Source organism: Galleria mellonella, unplaced genomic scaffold, assembly GCF_026898425.1.
Source record: "Galleria mellonella isolate WM207_F2 unplaced genomic scaffold, CSIRO_AGI_GalMel_v1 utg1432, whole genome shotgun sequence".
Classification (NCBI taxonomy): Eukaryota; Metazoa; Arthropoda; class Insecta; order Lepidoptera; family Pyralidae; genus Galleria; species Galleria mellonella.
In genome coordinates, this window is record NW_026441998.1 from 94818 (window position 1) to 118223 (window position 23406).

Here is a 23406-nt window from a genome sequence, read left to right on the forward strand (position 1 = left end):
GGGAAATCTTATTTGAGAACAAAATGTCTCTCTTCTATCCACTGCAATTCCTAGAAGCCTTATACTGTGTTACAACATCTAAAATGTCCGTAACATATAATGCGTTGACAATAAATCGCTAGCCCGTATTGAGCGCTCGGAAGTAGGAAATGACACGGCCCAAATGACGGAAACAAGTTTTGGCTTATTTGTGCTCACTCCGGATGCATACTCTTTATGTATTTCCTCAATGAACTTACATTTATTTATCCACTAACTTGAAATATGTTTTATCGACTCACACTCTATAAATGAGTGATAAACTTTATAGTAAATAAACTACATATATTTTTACCTTTGGAATTACTATATTGACTGGTAGGTCAGATACAGTTTTATTGACCACCAATGTCCTATGAAACTATGGAGCTACATATGCGTATTTTTATTTACTAATGTGATAATAACGACTCACTAAATACAATAAAATAACTGTCCTTGATATGCATAATAACAATGAAACAATGGAACAATCTTATAAAACTAATCTTACTAACTAGCTTTAGAAGATTATTAATGAAACTGATAAAGTCAAGATAAAGTAGGATAAATAAAAAAATATTTAAGGAAAAATCTTTAATTGTATGTTTCGATAATGAATACTGTACACAGATATTAAAACGGAATATCAATCTGTACAGAATATCAGACTTGTGAAATTTCATTGTAATTAAATACATTAAAATATCTAGTCCTAGTAATTTTAAAACAAATTACATTTTAGGAAGGACGAACATCTTTTACCGTAAAACTAAAACGTGACTGAGAATCTTCAATCATATTTTGGGCAGTTTCATCATAACATTATCGTAGATTCTTTTGAGTTTATCCACATCATCGTTGAAGCGGTTCATCATACATTCCACGTTATCGATAAATTTATCAGTCACGCGATCCTCTTGAGCGTTAGCCATCTCAACGGCTTTGAGAAGGCTAAAAAATTTAAAATTTTCCACATCGCTGCTTTTATTTTCAGCTATCTTTTCTTCAAATTTCTTTTTAAATATTGGTTTATTTACATTACTAAAAATTTCTTTGCAGCGTAAGTCTAGGATAGCTATATTTTCGTGATAATCATTTATGATTTTAGATAATTTCTTTCTTTCAAAAATTATACTCACAGATTTATCTTCTGATTCTATGTTAGAAGACATTATAGGTAAAAATATCACATTACGTAATAAAATGTCTAATTATAATTTGACTTCCCCGATGTGTAACATCATTGTTATTCGAAATATATCATTAAAAATGTACTTAAAGTGTTATTATAATAAAACTGATTCATCCAACTACAACATAATTAAATATTAAATTTGACAGTTCATAATATTTATCATTTAAAAACTAAACATTTAAAAAAACTAAATATATATTTACTCATCTATATATCTATACTACCATAGATAAAGGATAGTACGTGCGGTTATGCTACCTACTGGGGTATAAAAAGTAGAACAGGTGCTTTCTATGCTTAATCTATATGTATAATTTTATATTGTTTTAAATTATAATATCTGTGTATCGTATGAATTTCATCTGTTTGACCTTTCCAGAAAAAAAAACAAACATTAATAACAAACCAACAACAAACATTGAAAACATGATTACGGTTATCTTATAGATTATATGATAGACGAATATATTAATAAAAAAAATAGACTGATTATATTTTTTTTAATAATTATTTTTATTGAATTAATTATATATATAACATTTTAATTTTATAATGAGTAGGTATACTGATTGTCACATTAAATTTGGTATCGATATTTTTGACGTAATTACATTAAAATTTAATGTCCAGCATTGGTGGCTGCGCACTCCTCTTTCTTGGTGGGCCAGAACACTTTTATCGAACTTTGGACAGACCTCGTATATGATAGACGAATATATTAATAAAAAAAATAGACTGATTATATTTTTTTTAATAATTATTTTTATTGAATTAATTATATATATAACATTTTAACAATGGCTACTGATCATGGTATCGATATTTTTGACGTAATTACTGGCGTGCACAGGCGTTTCTATAATATAGTGGATCAGGGGCTGGTCTGCTCGAGAATGCTGTGATTTGTTGTAAACTTAAATTTGAAAGAAGCAACAGCTGTGTTTCTTGGTCGTTCTTCGCTACGCGGTAGATTTAAAAAAAAACACTATCCAAAATTATTAATTACGGGTTGTCTAGTTAGATAACCAAGTGGAACATGGCTGAGAGCATATATTAAGGATAATACCTGCATACAATGGAGAGGTAGGTATAGTAAAAAGGATTTACTCTGTTGAGAATAGCTTCACCTGATGAGCGCACGACCGCCAGTTTATTCAGTTATCCTACGTAAAAATTGACTGTGAAAAAACTGTAATATAGGATTTTACAGAGTATATACCATTTTTATAATATATTATTGTCACAATATGAAAAAAAAAAACTATTATTCATACAGTAATTTCACTAAAGGTACATAGAGTAACATTTGATGGAAAGCGGGAGTGGGGAGGTAGCGAACTGCTATACACACCTACAAAGGTTTTTTTTATTATTCTTAAAGGCACCTTCTTTAAGTATATCAGCCCTATCCTACACCTAGATTAACGCATGCTTGATGATGATGATGATGATGGTATCAGCCATTAACTGTCCACACCTAAACTTAGGTATTATATTATCTGTGACTTCGGTCTCCCCTTAGAAATGTTGATAATAGTTGCCACACTTGGCAGGCAGGTTGACAACCGCAGGCTTTGGAGAAGTTTTAATAGGCACCCTGCTGCCCATTCCTTGACCACTAAATTTCCTTAGTCCCTACTTACGACACCGACGAGAAAGCAAGGAGTGGCCTATTCTACACCGAGACCACACAGCTATCGTATGCATAATTACTTTTAAATTGTAAAACGGTTAGTTGTATTTTATTATTTTACTACATTATTAGATATTTTTGATCATCGATTTTTATTAAATATTACATTTATTAATTATTATATGAATAATGTAGGAATTTACATTTTATTCCAGATATCGTTTTTGATTAATTGAAATTTGCTTACAAAATTTTAATATTTATGATTTTTTACAAAAAAAGATGGCTATTGTCAATATTTTAAAATTTTGAATAAATATTGCATGTTTCCCTATTAAAATAAATTAATAAATTTTATGCAAATTTCGTCAAGTTGGTGTCACGTTTATATTCAGTCAACTTTAATAACAGAAGATTAAAATTAAACCTAACCACTTTTGTTTAATCTCCTATTAAAGAAAGAAAATTAACATTTCCAAAGCTGGCATTTGAAAAAAAAACTATCGAATCCTTTAAACTATGCTTCAATGAATTAGGTATATTAATATACTGAACTTTACTCGAATATCGCAAAGACATATAGTCTTATATATAGCCAAATATTTAAACTAACAATAAATTTGAGATCTGAACAAATATCACTACACGTGAAATCAATAGCCTCCTTTTTCAGCAGTCGAGCAAAAACATTATGAGCATTCACTCACTGCGAAATTCTACTTTCAGCGCCATCTCTCATTTTTATGTAGGTACAATAATCACACTCCTATGTAAGTAAAGCATTCTCACAACATTAATTTTTTAAAGGAAAATTTGACTAAATAGATGGCGTTTGTAATCCTAAGAAACAGACGCACCAATATCGTATCTAACGTTTTCCACATTATCTAAGATACGTTCAATATTCATTATTATTTGTTTCATTACTTATTAAATTAATAAAACCTACTAAAGATGGTAAGAAAATTCGTTTTAAGAAAAAAATTGTTGATCTAAAAAATATATAATTTTATTATATACACGTGAGAATTCATTATGACATCACAATATTTCAAAGTTTTACTATCGATTATTTATAACAAACAATATTTACAAACAAAACAAGTTGGCACTAAAATATTATAAAATATCACATGATACTATGACGATACCTAGATTTATTCATAAAATCTTTACATATAGATACTTGACAAAATACAAGTAGACAAACAATTTTCTTTGCATTACGCAAGGCATAATGCAAAATTATCCTTTCGTGGATTTTGCTGTACAAACCTAAGATTATAACATATATTTTCTTCCTGAGTGGAAAAACCTACATTAAAAATTTGCAATACGAAAATACACTAAATCTCTATATATACGAATTTGTACAATAAAAATTTACCTGCTTTCTGAAATCTAATTTACATAAATAATTTATTTTTAATTGAATAATAAATTTATATTACTACATAGTTATTTATATATAGGAGTAAGACAAGGTGAAAAAAAAATTGTTAACATCTACCAGTAAAACTGAACATTTTCCCCAAAGAAATAAGGAGCGACAATTGACGAATAACTTAAGAATCTGACTCGCTACACTAATAAATGAAGACGCCGTGTATGGAAATTTGGAAGTTTGTAAACTTTTTATCTTATTCAACCCATATTTCTTTGGAAAGAACGTTCAGTTTCACTGATTTCTATCAATAAATCTGATCAATTTTTACACTCCCTTAAAAAGATTCTAATAAATGTAATTTCTATAAGTACATTCGTACATACTAATAACATGAATGATAAACAGTCATTTCTTTGCTATGAATATCTACATCGGAATCAATTGTACTAGTTATTACTATTGTTCCCCTTATGGAGGTGGACTACATTCAGTAGTGGACAGTCAACGACTCATGTGAATGAATGAATACTCGCTGTTAATCATGACCATCTTATAATTGTGTTTGTTATAATTGAGCACAAAAATTTTATAGCATATTTTGTTCACTACTTCAATCAACACAAATACACGATAACTATAACGCAGGTTAATATTTAACATGTATGAGATTTACCTTTAAAATTCTCCATTTAAATATTAATATCTAGTTTTAATCAAGTTAATCTGGTCAATATCAAATATGTATACCTACTGTATAAATATGTATAATACGTCGCAAATTTTCTTTGATGCAATACCATTTGTCGCGTAAACACGTTACGCAAAATATTTTATTTACATAATAAACATTCAACATACCTTCATACCAAAATAATATCATTATAAATCTTAGAAAATGATATAAATATGTACTAGATAATTTATTAATTAAAATTTGAACCCAATTTCCTCTATACCCAGTTATCAAAATTACCAACAATTCATTTAATCGCCTTCAACCTCCTCCAAACCATTAATAGGTATGAGCCTTTCTATTTCAATTTCCATAGCCTTTAAAATAACGCGATCTTATTTGCTCCTTATAAATGACCATATGGCACTAAATGGAACGTCAAATGTGAAAAGTCTTAATAATTAAATTTTTCCTAGCACATTGTATTGTCAGGCTGTACAAAATTCTGAAAATATGATGTTGGTAATTTTGGAACTAATGTACAATAATAAAAAGAACATATTTTCTTGTGGGTAATATACAAACCCAAAAAATTAATTAACCGATTTTAATCTTTCTCTTGTCTATAGAAATTACATTATCTTATTATATTAGCGAGAAGCATGGACTATATTTTATTTAAAAAAAAAAAGAGACTGAGATGGGTCGCTAGTAATAAACATAAATAAATAAAATGACGAGACAAATAGTCACCAGATCCAAGATGAATAAAGACATACCTTCTGAAAATTGTGCCATTTTTTTAAGTTGAGCCGCTTTTTTCTATGCATTTCTAGAGACACTATATCTAGATGTTTATGATTAAATTATATCTCTTGACATCAATACTTGAAAGTACTTGAGACACTAATCTAATGATCTTCACATTCACGAGAATTGCGAAATTAAGAGTCAAGTGAAATACTCAATCGATAAAAATAAACATACTCTTTTCATTTATCTAATCACAAAGGAGTGACTTCAAAGCGATATCTAACAGTTAGTTGATCTCTGAGAAGCTTTGAATCCTGCGTTCGAGGCTACTATTAAAATCCGTCAATACTGCCAACCCTTCGACGATCAGTCTGTGGTACTAAATAACCATCAGCATCTCTGCCTGCCGCTACCATGGCTGCGAAACCAGCTGTCCTGCCCAGTTCTGTTGTAGCATGTCCTTTTTCCTGAAGAGACCTTATGATTGACTGGAAACAAATTACGAAATATAAAGTTGCAGTTGGTATACTAGATAAATTTCGTATCGTAAAACCTTAGAAATTTTGAAATTTGTACATCCAGTTTGACCAAACTTTGATAAAAATAAAATCTACCTAATATAGGCCGATATATTTACCTGACTGAAGTCGTATTCGTGTTCTATCTCCATAGGCATAAGCTGATGATGTAGTCGCGGACGCTGCATAGTTTCTGGTAAATCGCGTCCTTCTAGAATAGTATTCCTTACCGCCTGAAACAAAATTAATGTTTAGTTTCCTAACTTAAGGAATAAGAGAATGGTGTAATTGTACGACTTTTATTATATATATTACATAATTATTAATATATTTGGCACTTTGACTTATTTTTTACAGATTTTAATAGTTATAATGATATCTCTAGCGTCTATTTTTAAGATTATTATAAACTTAGTTACCAGAGCTACTTGTGTAGTGATCTTCGTTCCTCCTGCAGCCCCTATAACCAACTGGACAGTTTTATTTCTAAGCACTATGCTGGGCACCATAGAACTGAGAGGTTGCAGTCCAGGCTCCACCATATTGGCCGGTGAAGGAGGCAGGCCATAACTTGACTCTCGATTAGGGATCGCAAAGTCATCCATCTCGTTGTTCAACATTATACCCAATTTGGAAGACCTTCTTTGACAGCCCCAACTAAAAACAAAATATTATCAAATAATAATAATTTTAGAGATCGAAAAAGGGAATTATTTTTATGTCTTATATTATCTAGAAAAACTTTTTATCTCGACTGTACGATGTGTATTTGTATATAACGAATTCGTGAAAAATTTAGTAACGATTTGGCTCGGTTTCCCACGAGAAAATAGAATTTTTGAAAATGATATATACCCTACGCTACTCACTGATATTACAGTTTTCTATAGAGGAAAGAATTTTTAAAATCAGTTGAATAGTTTTCGAGTTTATCTATTCAAACAAATAACATTAGAAAAGAAACTAAAAAACAAACATTACAAAATTAATAAAATGACAATAAAACTCAATGCTACAAACATAAAATAAAAAAAGCCAAGACTCGAAACAAGTTTTAATAGGATCTCATGTCTTTTTATAAGTCATCCTCCTTTTTCTTTAAAGGAAACGAACGAACGAAATGTCGAGATAACCCTAGTAAATCATCATAGTTTAGCGCGCTTAATTTCTGTCTTTTACAAACCACAAATTAAACGTTATTATAACCTATGAATATACAATAATATGTATTATTTATTTCAACTTTATTGTACACAGTGATAATTCATAAAAATATGACAGAGGTGAGTAAATGTACAAAGGCGAGCTTAACTCTAAAAAAGTTCTCATCCATCAAACCCAATGTAGAAAGGAACATCAATGTCAGCGAGTAAAACGGTTTACAATAATGTGACAATTTTCAAACAAAACACACATAGGTAATTATATTATATTTACATGTAATTTATAGTGCTAGTAGCTGAAACAGCGCTGCCATCTGGTGCTATCACCACAATCTGTGCAGTGCCGTGGTCGTCAGCCCCAGCGAAGGTGGCGCCGTAGTGCTTCCAGTCGTTGAATGTTTTGTCATCGTCTACTAAGTCTCTGTAGGCGGCTGCCCATGACGGATTAGAAAGATTGCGTTCTAGCTGAAATATATATTCATATAATCAGCTCAGTCTACATGAAATTTGGTATAGACATGGTATTTGTGATAATGAAGAATTTAAGCTACTTTTATTCCGGGTATAGCATCATTAAAAATATAGTATATAGCTACCGTATCTTTCATGTAATAATGTTATATCTGTCTTAATAACAGTGTCATTCCCATAATAATTAAGACAAATATAATGTCATTTATTTAAATCTGTCAATCATATATATATATATATATATATATATCTACAACTAAAGTATATAACAAACATTCTTTGACATTCGGATAAAAGAAGAAGATAATACTGCAATAAATTTATAGGCGAATAAACTAGTTGTATTTATGTTAAGCATAGAAAAGGTTAATTTATCTCGAGTTTTCAACCTAGTACGTGAGATTATAGATGTTTGTCTGTACATACTTGAAGGTCGCATATCGAATAAAAACCTGAACTATGTATAATACCTATGTTCTGGAACATAGTTTTTAATTTTAATTACATATATAGATTTTAGAATAAAATCTTATAAGTGTTTTTTGAAGGCACCTATAGAATATACCTATATATATTGTGAATACAAATTCTACAACCAGTAAGTACTAAGTCATCTAAAATAGATTCACAAAGAAATCACTTGTTTAACAAAAGGAATATAAAAGGAATAAAATACATATAAAACATTAATAAGAATATAAAACATAACAAATGCTAGAAAATAAATCTAAACAGATTTCGGCTAAAAGAACAACATATAAATTTGTTCTCGAAGTAATGTAACGAAGGAATTCCCGTAAAACACTTGTTCTAACGCTTATTCTAACTTCATCGTTAGATGTAGTAGGTATACAAACTGAAAAGATTGCTCCATCAACAGACTTAAATCGAAATCATTAATATCCTTTTAGTTTTCCAGCAATAAAAAAACTGAGCATTTTTCTAAGTTTTTTAATAATTTTTCATCCATATTTCTTTGGAAAAAATGTTTTATTCCACCCGCAGAACATTACTTTAAAAGGGTGCTATTGACTTCAATTTCAACATACGTATTGAATAACCTTCAGATTTAAATTTCACCTGTGTATGATACTAACCTCGGCAATGTTGTAAGTGATATTATAGCGTGAAGGGTCGCCGAGACCTGTTCTTTTCGCGTACGCGTACTTGAATGTTTCGACGACGCGGTGCCAATACAGGTTGGAGCCGGGCGGCGCCTCTGTTCCATCTTCTACCCATCCGCGCAGCATATTCAGCATGAACGCCAGCACCGAGCCGGTCCCTGGCAGCGGGGCGGTGTAGAGAGTATGGTGGTCTGTTAAGGGTACCTCGATTGGTTTCTGCCACTCTACCCTATAATGAAGTTAAAATTTTCTATTTTTAAAATGATGAATTAAATATGTCAATCTCAATAATAATGAGAATTTACAGTAGATTAAGTGAACCATATATAATAGAGCATGTAGGTTATCTGATCGATTAAATAAAAAAGGCTCCATTTCTATAAAAATAAAATATGAAGTGAGACTGATAAACAATAAAACCTTATGTTACTTAAAACTGTATATTTTAACTGAGAAAAAATGTTTAAAAAATCATATATCAAAAAGAATATAAAGATACAAATACCTATATAAAAAATTCCGGCTGGCCGAGTTGTTAATTACATCAAATATATCATTTTAAAACTAAATTCGTCTGTGAGAATATACTAAAAATAAATACACCACAAATTGAAAAATAACTAAATAAAAACAAATTAACAGCAGTTGAAATACAAACGCTTCTAGGAATGTGTAAAGATGGTATTGATATAGTACGACAAGTCAATCGATATAAAATAAGTCATAGACTGTCGCCTGAATGACGAATTTAAAAGTCGATAAAATGCTGTATATACCTTACTGTAACACCCTTCGACTTCCTATTACTACGCATGGATCTCTTCATATTAGAGTAGGATTTTAAAGCCTGTATTACCATGCTACTCAAGTGATTTACAGGATATAAATTCGAGATTTTTTTCATTTACAATAGTATAACAGTATGACGCTTTATTCTTTTACTACTGTTTATGAATAAAAGGTTGTAAACATACTATATTCTTACTACATCATCTTTAAAGATATATTGTACTTGAAAATCTTCTTCCTACCCATATCCCAATTATTATATGCGGTCGGCGTAATATGGTTTTTATCAATATTACAAAACGATTTGGCTTAATTTTACGACCGGCTGCCTGTCTGACGTCAACCCTCTTTGGGAATATGTTGTACTGAGATTTTGAGATTGTTGAAAGTATTAAACAAAAATATCACTTAAGCCTGCCAACATACCTGTAGTTCCTGAGATCCTCTTCTGTCACGATTCCGCCATGGGCTTGGATATCTTGCACGAACAATGCGGTCAAAGTGCCGTTGTGTATCGCCTCCGGGCCCTCCTCTGATATGATATCGAGAGTTTTGGCCAGCGTTAAGAGGGGGACTATGTCTCCTTCTTTCCATACCTCTCCTGTTTCTGGGTTGACGTACACCTCTCTGAAAACATTAAGGAAAAAACAATATTAAATAACGGTAAGGTCATGTATTATAAGTACATAGGTATATATGTAAAACTAGAGAGAAACACAATGCATATTTGATAACAACAAACTCCTTAAGTGACCTGGTTTCCAGAACTACTTGAGAGAAAGGGTTCGTAATAAAAACTGTTATTAACATTAAGATTGTGTTCCACAGAAAAAACAGACTTCAATTGTGATAGCATCAGTTATTTTGATTTTTAAAAACTAAAATACTAAATCTAACTAGTCTGGCCATAAATACTGTTACATAAAAACTTTTTTTAACTTTTTAATTATTTTGAATTTGGAACACGTTTATTATTTTAAAAACTTTTTTCGATTTCACGCCATTTCACATATTTTTCGTGTTCATTATCAAATTACGATGTGGAATGGGGTGTTAAAGAAAATAGGATTGCAGTGATCGCCTTGCACAAAATAGGTATGGAGCCGTCGGTCATATTCTAGACACTTCAAAAGCTTGGTATCAGCTGTATGTTCATATATCTATCAACAGATACAACAATACTTCCGGTTAACAGCTGAAATAATAATAATAAAAAATAATATTGACATTTTTACCTCATAGACGGCTCGGCCTTGATCCTGTCGCTGTAAGTTCTGAGGACGCGGGCCATATACTCGTTGATGTGGTGGCCACGGCGACAAAGATCCGCCGTGGGGCGGACCAAATCTGCCCATGGCAGACGGCCGTATCGTCGATGGAGCTCTCCGTAACCTCTCAGCTCCCCTGGCACGGCTATAGCCAACCCTCCGACGGTTGATGATGCGTTCTCGAACATATCCCTGTGAGCGTTCATCGGGGCTCGCTCCCGCGCGTTCAACACTTGGACCTGCCCCGTCGTTGCGTCGTAAACCGTAGCCAAAAATCCTCCTCCGAGTCCCATACATTGCGCACAAGCGACACCCTCGCAAAATAGAGTTGCTATAGCCGCGTCTACGGCCGAACCGTTCTTTTCTAATATCTCCCTGGAATAATATAATTTAAAAAATTTTACTTTGCAATTGTGTTAATGGAATCCTTAGTATGATTTATCAGTCAAATCAATTTAAAAATCAAACTTTGTTAAATTTTCCTTGGATCTAAGTGTACGGCTTGTTGTTGTCGTTATTGTATGGTTTGGTCTGGATAATGCAGACATCTTGCTTCTCTAGCAATCGCCGTACTACAATATCTATCAATTCAACACATTGGTTATAAGAGGTATCATCATATAATTAGTTATCTAGCTACAGCTATTGTCCCGCTACTGTATGAAAACGTGAGAAAATAAGAATAGAAGAATTACTTGCGAAATTTGTACACTGCAAATAATCTGTGCTTTGATTTTAAGGGTGGGATATGGCAGTAAATTTACAGGATACAGAGAAATAACACCTTAATCCTCAGGAACGGCAACGCATGGGGGGGGGGGGGTATCATGAGCGAAACAGTATAAACTGTTATGGTCATGGTGCTGCTCGTGTCTATAGGCGACGGTTATCACTTACCATCAGGTGGGCTGTCAGTTTGTTTATTATTTTAAGTTATATAAAAAAAAGAAAAAATCTTTGGGAAAACGCTGGTGAGACTTAATCATCTTAATTTGATAGAGCGTGTACATGTTTATGAGGAAGAAGCCGAAGAATCCTATCCTACCTATCATGATGATATTATTATAAAAAAATGTAGATTGAAGAAATTGACACTAATTAACACACAATAACATTTTACATACACTTCTGTGCAAATAACAAACACTAGATACCTTATTTATTCTTATTGTTATCCTTACTAATAGAATAATTAAAACAATAAAAAGTGTTTATACTTTTCGACATTGTGGTACAATGCCTATAAACTGTCTCTGTGTTTAGAACATTTTTTTCAGTTGTTTTCTGAGCGTATAACATAGTTTTTTTGGAAAAATCAATAATCACGTAAATGAGTTGAAGATATACCTTCCAATAGAAGCACATTCGTAGCCATTGGCGGCGACGGTGGCGTGCGGGAAGCGCGGGTGGTCGTGGCCGGCCCAAGGCTGCAGCACCAATACGGCCACCAGCACGCCCGCGAGCAGCGCCACCAACACGCTGCCCACCAAACAAAACCGCCGCGACCTAAAAAGTTACCAAAGTACTAAGTGTAGGTGCATACATTAAAAATATATTATGAATTCATGCTTTGCAATTAGGTATTTCCAATTCTAAATAATTTTAAACTTGAATTAAATTAGATATGTATGTTAATTGTGTGATTTGTGACAATTTAGAATTTCATGTCACACAGTGACATACTTGAAATAAATTTTACATTGATTCCTACCAAATTAAATGACAATTTTAATTAAAAATAATAATTGAAAATACACAGAGGCCAGTCACTTCACACAATTTATTATAGTTATCCGACATCATAGATTAAGGATCTCTTGTTTCTGATTATTCTCTAATTATCTGTCCTGTCTACGTCAACCATTGTGTAAACATAAATAAACATGTTGTTTATTTCATGAAATGTAACAAAAAAAACAAAAGCAATTTAGATACGCGTTATGGATGGATAATTGAAACAACAAATAACAAAAACAATTTATTATTAATATTAATTGAAATAAATGTTGTACTCATGACTGTAAGACCTGATAAAGTAGTTTGAGGCCTTTGTCATCTGTTACCATTGTGGTGGACCTAACACTTGACATGTTCACATTTCGCCGAGCATATTAGAATCTAATTAAAAATAAGGAATTACAAAATCTTTAGAATCTAATATGACAGGGGCGAACCTAACATCGTCACTCGAATCAATTTACCTTGTTAACGGTGTTTACCACAATCTGAGAGAATTTGAATTGACACCCAGATCTGAACTCACACTCCCACAACAGATATAACAAAATTATGAATATTTTTAACGTTTGATTATGGAACCATTAAATTATAACATTTTTAGCCCTTCTTAATATATTGATTAACTAAATTGTTATCAAAAGACTTTAACACAGGATCTTCTACATTCAGTTATATTTTTTATACTTATATATACTTAATAATTTATAAAACAATTTGGAAAATAATTTATTTCTGATTTAAATAATATATATATATATATATATATATATATATACTATACTATACTATACTATACTATACTTTCAGACTGATTGAATTCTAGTATAGAATGGTTTAGCTTGATTTTTAAATAAAAATAACTACTTAATTCATAGTTTTAAAATATGTATAGTGAAGTCAATACTGATTCAGTTATATCAGTAAGCTCGTATTTTTTATAGAGCATATATATATATATATATATATATATATATATGGAGCTTTTTTATTGTATTTATTTAAATAGTAGTCTATATCGTACCTATAATAAATGTAATAGTTGTAAATTAAATATAAAATAAGATATATATCGTCTAGAAATACGAATATCTACATCAATACCGTATACAAAAAAAGGACTAATTAATATATGGTATCAATATTCATACGTATTATTTTAAATAAAAAAAAGAAAACTAGCTATATGTATCTATACTCGTTTAATGAGAAACTTTAAATACACAAAAAAAAAACCTTATCCGCTTTTTATTCATGTGTGTATGTTTTAAATTCTATCGATTGCAAAACAAAATACAAAAAAAGCAGACGAATTGATACTGCATTTTTTTGAGTCTCTTAGAAACAACAAATACAATAATTAAATAAATTGTTGAAAAATATTAACATATAAAATAAATTTTCTCTAAAACATCTTACAACTCTTTGTCGAAGCATTCGAAGGCATCGAACATTGCATTGCAAGTTACAAAATTTAATTCATAAATTGCCAAGCGTTAGTCGAAAGCAACAGTCAGTAATCGACACAATTATTCCTTACCTCAATATTATAATCATGTTCCGTAAATTCACGTCACTCCGCTCAGTAGGTAATTGTGGCATTTTGATGCACTAACCCTACAGACACATTTAGGTATTAGTGCCAACTACAAACCACTTGGATCCACTGACTGTTACTGTTTCGCATACGGTTTATAGGTCCAAACTTGTTTAACAATACGCCATGAAGCGTGTCAGTGGAACTAATATAGTTGGAGCAAGGTCGAATGGTCGCTGCCACAATCATTTAAACATGAACTCTTGAACTTAGAGATTTATGAATTGATAATGATTATAATTATATATAAAATACGCATATTTCCTAAAACAATTGCGAACGATTTATATAAATATGACCTTCGCTGAGAGTGATTCTTTATTAATAAATAATGGAAAATTTAAATTACTTCAAACAATGTTTTAAATTATATATTATATTGTATTTATTATTATTAATAAATATGTATATATATATATATATATATATATATATATATATATAGTACTAGTTGAACCCGGCCACGCTCCTTCAAGACTTAGTCTGATTTGTAATTTCCCGTTCCTGTGGGCCAAGAACCTTTGCGTAGGTATGCAGAATAACTCACCAAGGTATCATGACGAAAGAAAAAATAAACACATTGTATTTTTTCTTTTCTATGAATATAGATTTCTTTTTTCTCATGTTTAAGTAGAATATGGCCATGTTTATATCCCTTATGTGTTTAAATTTTAAATATCTGTCACTTTAAAAAAAATATTTAAATGTTCAATGTTTCTGATGCCTGCACATCTACTAGTAAACTGAAATATTACTCATGCAATAATATTTTCATTAAGCTGTATCTAAAAATTGGGATTTTGATGTTGATGATATCAAAAATTTTGAAGCAAAATATGAAGTAGTCACAGTTATTAGTGATACATTTACGAGTATATGCAGTGAAAACAGAGCACTTAAAATAATAAATCAAAAATATTGAAAAATATTTGAAAAATTACGGCGTTATTATACTTCGGTGAGCATACGCTCTTAAATCTTACCGGTTACATTCATACTATATTTTTAATATTCAAACATCAAAAAATGTCTGTAAATATATTTTTCTTATTTTATGGACTGAATAACTTAGAAGACTTTAGAATTTTTATATAGCTTCCATGCTGTATGGTTAAATATCATATTATAAACCTTGAGCGAAACCGGGATAAACTGATAGTGATTATATAAATAAAAGACGTAAGTACCTATATTTCCTGAAACTATTGTGTATGGATGACCTTCACTGAGGCTTTGTAAATAAATATGGAAAATTTGTATCCATAAACAATAGATCAAGTTTTCATCCTTCGCAACATTGCTGAGTTGAATCGGATTGTAAGCCCAAGAGTTTCCTATACTTTTGTGTAGTTGGAGAAAACATTTGACATAGTTGTAAGGAAACAACTTCAGGTTACGCTTCCAGAATACGGAATCAGTTTAGTATCGCTGAATGCCTTACAGGCCTGTACTTACATTAACATCAAATATAAATCATATGTGGGTACATACATCTAGCCATAAATTATTTTATAGTTCTCCTAACATTACTCTACATGGTAGCTAATATTAAATAAGTATACTAGATTTTACCTAGGACATCGCCCGCGTAACCGGAACTTGTTGGGAGAGAAAGGTATTGTTAGCAATGGGGTCTAACAGCCCTATTGCTAACAATACACCCTGTCAAGTCAACTTCCAAAGTCCTCCTGGAAACCATTGTGGTAAAAATAGTTACAATTATGATAAAGACTTTTAGATCACAAAAAAAGGCAATAATAATTATCACCCGTATTCCGTAATGGCATGCAGGGATTTATTACAAAAATATCACATATTTTCCTTATGAGTTATACATTTTATAAAAAATCTATCTAGATATAAAACGATACGAAAAAGAGAATTGCGTACATATTCTAGACGATATTACGAGCGACATACAATCAAGACTAAATATACTCGTAGTTAAACATAGAACACAATTCCAAATAAGAAAGTTGTATAACAGAATACAAATTGATTTAAAAAGTGTCAAAAATCTAAGAATTTTAAAAATCTAACTATCATTTAAAAATCGAAACATCCAACTAAATTTTAAAACAAACCGTTGGAAAAATGCGTCTACTCAATAAACGAATTTTTATAATAAAATAAATTATCAACTACATACTCAATTATTATTGCAATTGATATTTACATATATAAATTCAGACTGATTGTAATTGTGCCTTATTCGTGTATAATTGTTATATTTGTAATTTGTATTAAATCTATCATTACCAAATTTAACACAATGTGATATCGTTTATGAGTAAATAAAATAAATTAAATTCATTTTTGTCTTCATTACGATGAGCTAAATGACCTTTTTTATCGTCACCTACGAATATCATCCTTCACTAGTACCCCGCCAGTGTATAACGATAGCACAGGGTTGCTATTCTTTTATAACCCATAAAAAAAACAGGAATTGTTGATCAAACCAGGTAACAAATGAACTTACTTTCACACAGTAGCATGACAAAAGAATGGAAGAGCAGGAGATACTATGGACCATCGAGGTATTTTGCCTGCTGGGGCCCGTGTTTCGAGTAGCCCTAAGCACAGGAAATATGTACTTATCTAAAATTTATTGCACAATTTTGTAAAAAAAATTGTATTTCGTCAATTTAAAAATTAAAGGATTTACTCAAGAACATATACCAATTATACGTATAAATAGATCATAAAGATCTATACAAGGATTTATTTTAAACTAAAACAAAGAATAAACACAGTAATTGCAATAGTATTGATAAATATGCATATATACTTAATGATATATAATATAAAAATCAATATAAAACATTGAGCTTTTTTTAATAAATAAAGGGCCCCCATTCGATGAATTTACCACGGGCCTCATATGGTATAATTACGCCATTGCTTTTACATTTTTTTATACCACGAAGGTGGCAAACAAGCATACAGCCCGTCTGATGGTAAGCGGTCACTGTAACTTATGAACGCCTGGTAACAATAGGGGTGTCACATGCGCGTTGAAAACCCTGTAGAACCTTCAATAACCTCCGACTTAAATTTCCCACTTATTCTTCTTCCTTTTATTCTAAATCCTTTACTGTTCAGGCACTTCGTGTATGGAACTCACTACCTGCCTCTATTCGGTGCGCTCAAACTCTAACTAGCTTTAAAACCTTACTACCTTGTTAAATCTTACTACCTCTCACTTTAGTACTATTTTCCTGTCTTCTCTTTTCGTTTTCCTTCGTCATTTTTTTTTCTGTTGTATGTGTGCTATTAAGTATGTGTATCTTATGTATATATTTAATTGTGTATATATTATATATGTATGTGTATGTATGTATGTATGTGTGTATCTATATATGTTTGTATATGATAATATTTATATAATAGTGCGCCACCTACCCTTTGTCTTTTTCTCAATGTCCTCTACCCAAAGGTTGTCTGGAAGAGATTGCTTAGCGATAAGACCGCCTTTTGTATCACTTCTAATTAATATTTACTGTATTTGTTATCTCTCTTTTTACTTGGTGCAATTAAGTGTAAATAAATAAATAAATAAACCTTAATATACCCTTTTTGAAGAACTTTTTACTGTACATTTATAATTTTAGTAAAGATTTCAGGTATTTTAAGTTGTTTTGACTTATTATACACTAAAATTTACTAGATCTATTATGCTCAACCTTTCCTTTAGTTCGCTGCTAATTCTTAAATTGGCTAAGTAACTTATAATACTATTCCATTTGACTCTTGTTATTATTAATTTCTTATTGACTTTATCGATTCTCAGCCACAAACCTTCATAAAACATAACTACTCTGCAAAACAACCGGTAATTTACATTTTTTATTATACCAATAAGTACTTATTGCATATTATTTGTAAACATATGTATATGACAAAAATTAATTCTATACACATGACGACACTGACGAAACACGTCATTTTATTATTTATGTTATAAATTTCTTTACCGCAAGTATTAGACTTAATCTATGTTCTTTATAAAACATTTATCTCGATTCCTGAAGTTATATTATTATTTTTCTTTTCATATATGGAAATAATGTATGTAAATACCTCTTTAATTATCATCAAATAATACTAATACCACAATAAAAGTTATACTTTAGTAAGGTAAATATATAATCTAAAGCAGTAGTATTAAACGAATAATTATTTTATCTAAAGACATCTGTGATATCTACAGTTTTCAAAGATTTTATTAAACATTTTAAATAGTGAATTAGAATTAAATTATTACTTTTACCATTTTTAAGAATAAAATTTAACAACTTATTAGACTTACACTGGTCAGATGCTAAGGATCTTTATTGTACATGTGAATGAATAAGTAAGATGGCAAGCATAACAATGTAATTGTAATCAATATTAAAAAAAAATTATACAACTTAGAATAGCAAACAAGCTGACGGCCCACCTGATGGAAAGTGGTAACCATCGCCTATAGACCTGAGCAGTACCATGGACACAACAGAGTATACTGTTTCACCCATGATACCCCCCATGCGTTGCCATTTCTGAGGACTCAGGTGTTATTCCTCTGTACCCTGTAAATTCACGCCATATCTCACCCTTCAAACCGAAACACAGCCATGTACGGTACACAACTGCTTTACGGTTGAAACACAAATGGGACAGAGGTACCCAAGCAAACGACTTTAAAATAGATGACATTTGTGTACTACATTTACTGAATTTGTTTTTTTTTTTTTTTTAATTTAAATTTATTTCCAAATTTTACTTTTTTTTAATAGTTATACGGGTATTATTCTCAAATGATGTGTTGTTCATTTCTGCATACTTTAGTGGCTGTTAAATTACTATTTATGTGTGTAATTACGTATTGTTATAGCTGTCTGTTTGCCTTAAATAAATAAATAAATACAATTATCTGAAATAATTATTCCTCGTTACGTTAATAAATAAGTATGATAAAAGCGATAAAATACTAGAAGATAGGTACAGATTACCTACGACTATTATAATGAATGTTATTGTACATATCCTTTCCACCTATCTAATTACATTCATATAACTCGATATTGAAAATCTTACGCGATTGTTACATAAGTGTGTATGTGTGTGTATGCTGATTGTAGTAATTTCATTATAGTAGCTATTGTACTTCTATATCATAAGGATATAATAAAATGTATTGTTAAATAAATCGACATTACACATAGTTTATGGCAGGGGTAGCCAACCGATCGATCGCGACTATTAGTTCAGTCGATCGTGGCAATCCGCAAATGCAATGCTCACACTAATATAAATAATTTTTAATTTTATGTTTTCCTTCTTAATAGAATAAAAAATTCTACAATGCAATATAATTGTGTACAGAACTATGTTGTTTCATTTGAAACTTCAAGAAGAATGTAATTGATAGATCGCACTCGGTTTCGTCAGTAAACAGTAGATCTTGGATCTAGTGAAGTCGTCCACCCCTGGTTTATGGTATATATATTTATAAACTATGTATGCATAAGATACCATGTATTAGAATTTTTTACTTGTTTCTATATATTTTAATTGGCTTTGCAGCTAATTTTTTACTAAATTTTACCTGTACAATGTGTGTTACAATGTCAAGCGCCCCGTGACTGAATAACTTTCAAACGTAATAATAAATTTTCATATAGATAACAATATTCCTTACAAATATTACAAATGTGAAAGTGAGTCTGTTTGTTTATTACTTCTTGGCGCTTAAATAGCTCAAATAATAATTATGAAATTTAACATAGGTATAAATAAATATTTGGAATGGAGAAGGGCATAGGCTATTTATTATTCCAGCCATGCGGGCGAAGTCGCGGTCACAACTTATATAATAGTGTAGGAAATTTTATTCTAAACTATAATAAAATCACTTAAATATCCACTTATAAAACTCAAAATTCACGAACCATCGTTAGTTGATTAATTTCAAAAGTGCCAAACCAGAAATAAAAGGCTTACTTATAATGATTTCGCAAGCAAGCGTTTGAGGTAAGTGTTGTAACAGCATTCAATCTAAATTTCGCTAAAATTTGCTGCCTAATAAATGCTCGATATACCTAATACCTTTGTAATGGAGGAAAAGGGTTTGAGGTCGACCACCACGTGGTTCCCCCTGGAAATCCGGTTGAACTAAATTAATTCATCACAATGGGCTAACTAATCTGTTTTCATCCTCACCCATCACCCTTCACTGGTGCCCTGTCAGCGTACACGGATAGCGCAGGTGGGGTTTTTATTCAATTTTCACCCATTAAAAATATACCGCTGTAATTAAAAAATATCTATGTCTTCATTTAAATGTAAAGTATACTAAATATTATAAAAATTTACTGACCATTCGCTTATAACTTAATTATATAACTAATATATTTAATACAAACTAATATTATTTTTTTTATTTGTTTACGTGCATAAAGATTTGTGAAATATTAATATTGCTTTACAGTAACTGAAATTTTATAAAATAATTGTTTATTGCAAGGTATACATATAGGTGGCTATATGTATACCTAAAGTAAACCTAGATAGATTGTAATTTAAAAAACGTAAATACAGAACTTGCGTAATTTTATACTTAAAACTAATTATGTACTAATTTTTAACACAGATTAAAATATTTATACGGCATATATATTTTAGTTTCACAATAATTGTAATAACTCAATACATATTATGTACGTTGCATAAAATATAATAATAAAATTTTAAAGCGCGGAATAGCTTACCTGATCATTTTATAACGTTGAACACGTCAACTGTTACGTGATACAAAACACAGACTGCGCGTTGCGGCCGATCGTCAAACATTTTCATTAGATCACTCGCCAATGTGGACTTTAATTCGCATTTCTTTGAATGTGAATTAAAGAGAATGAAATGTCATTATTAAAATCGCGGATTATTAGTTCAATATCATTATCATATGTATAAAGTTTGATTATTAAAGATCACTAGACTATATATCGATAAATACCAGATAAAATTCTTAGTCATTTGTGTTATCAGCAAAAAACCTACTGTTTCGTAATAATCAACATAGGTACATCGACACTTATGCAAAATACAAGAGATCGATCATAATTAGACAAGATAGAAAAAATCTGCTGTTAAATCTTGCAAACGCACGTATTTGATATTTTTTTATATATATATTTATTTTATTAGGCAACAAGATCATCAAAGTCTTATATTGTTTGACCCATAGTAGCCTCACAGGTATAGATACTATTCTTAATCTTTAAATCTTCGAAAAAAATATTCCATTTCACTAATAGAACACACCGGGGAGAAAGAGATTGTTAGCAATGGAGACTGAGAATCCTATTGCTAGCAATATACCTAACCAGAGCGACCTCCTCGCGGTTCTCCCTGGAAACTATCATGGTTAATTCCTGATGAATTCATCATTATGGGCTAACTGGCCTGTTTTCATTCTCATCGATCACCCTTCACTGGTGCTCCGCCAACGTATCCCGTTAGCGCAGGCTGGGTTACCATACCATTTTCACCCATCAAAAAAAAAAATAGAACACACCATTAAAGGACTACTGATGATTTCAATTTCAGATTGTATAATAATGTCAATCTAACAATTTATAACCGCTTTATTTAGTTAATTTGATTAATAATTATGTAATTCTAATCATTAATTTAAGTCTTACAACACGTATAAAAACAGTCTAACTCTTCATCAAAATTGGTCAATATATTTAGTTTCTGCTTTACTTCAAATATTCACACACAGACCTCAGGTACTTGAACCCATAAAACTTTATCAACCTTCTTTTGTTAACCAGGTATTAAAGTCCATTTTGCAACACCATAAAAAGCGTTATAAATGACTAATTGTATCCCACGGCCTTACATGAATTAGGATTCGTATTGATCTACCAACATACGGTTTACCTGTATATCAAATTCCATTCAAATCCATTCCAAATATACAAACTTCTATACATATACGTCATTAGTAGAATTAGTGTGATAAAACATGTAATTAATACTCGTAAGACCTTAAGTGACTTATTAATTAAATAGACTTAATTTAATATAAACAAAATCCGAAAGTCTACACCGATGTTTTGTTTATAATAATATTGAAGACCTTTGGGGCGCAATAGTGGGCACGTTGCTCTGCGTAAATGAGATCCCGAGTGCAATTCTAAGTCGGGCTAATTTAAAAAATGAAGTTTTCTAAATTGACCCTGGTCTGAATGTTCTGAGTTTTACCCCCAGATATTCGTTACCTGATTCCTGATAATATAAAATATCCGAACTTGAGACTTGTAACTCCGCCTGCGCTAACGGGATACGCTAGCGGAGCACCAGATTCTATAATCACTATTACAATTACAGTAGATGCCAGGAAAAATAAGACAAATTTTATTTTACAGATTCTAATCAGACTAGCATTCTTATTAACAAGGTTAATCTTGTCAGCCATTGCCTGTAGCGAATACAAATTCTATCTAACAGAATGCGAATATGAAATTTCACTGTGTGACTTGTCCAATAAAATCAATAAAATACATTTTTCATACCTGCAATGAAGCAATCTTTTCTCAAACTCAAAGATTAATTTCAATTTGTTTCAACAGTTTTTACCAATTGTTTCGTTATTATTATTTTTTCGGTATTAATCCTGACTGTATAAATGCTAAGAATATATTTATCGGAATTGTTCATCTTGAGTTCAAATGAGTTGAAATAGTCCATACATTCTTTCTTCTTGAATAAGTCATTACTAGTATTTTAACACATTGAATATATTTACCAAATTCACACTAGTAATGCTACGGGTTATGGAGTGCCGCGAGTTGAATTTTTTGGCATGTTTTATTTTTATATGATGGTCACACTGTTGTCTATTTTACACTATTTATGTATATGGGGTATATATATTTTTCAATAGTGGAATCCTAACGAGGCAAAAGAAGAGCGTTATTATAACGATAGCGAGTTGTTAATATTCCGATACTTTCAACTTTATTTATTATTGATTACAGTGTTTGATTACAAAACATACATCATAAAGAACACCGTAACAC

At 30.8% G+C, this 23406-nt stretch overlaps 1 protein-coding gene across 2 annotated transcripts; it reads right to left on the minus strand.

The window, feature by feature from the left end:
- Positions 1-3842: 3842 nt before the first annotated feature.
- Positions 3843-21239, minus strand: LOC113520535 (glutathione hydrolase 1 proenzyme-like). Of its 2 annotated transcripts, none has more exons than XM_052891716.1 (9): positions 21085-21239; positions 12343-12501; positions 10963-11370; positions 10154-10354; positions 8912-9167; positions 7618-7808; positions 6600-6837; positions 6300-6413; positions 3843-6150 (listed from the first exon to the last, which is right to left on the minus strand). In XM_052891716.1, exons 1-9 carry the CDS (start codon positions 21090-21092, stop codon positions 5995-5997), a joined length of 1731 nt encoding a protein of 576 aa, XP_052747676.1. In that variant the 5' UTR covers positions 21093-21239; the 3' UTR covers positions 3843-5994. The 2 variants fall into 2 exon arrangements, with proteins under 2 accessions (XP_052747676.1, XP_026761693.2); XM_026905892.3 differs by lacking the exon at positions 21085-21239 and adding an exon at positions 14273-14401.
- Positions 21240-23406: the final 2167 nt, after the last annotated feature.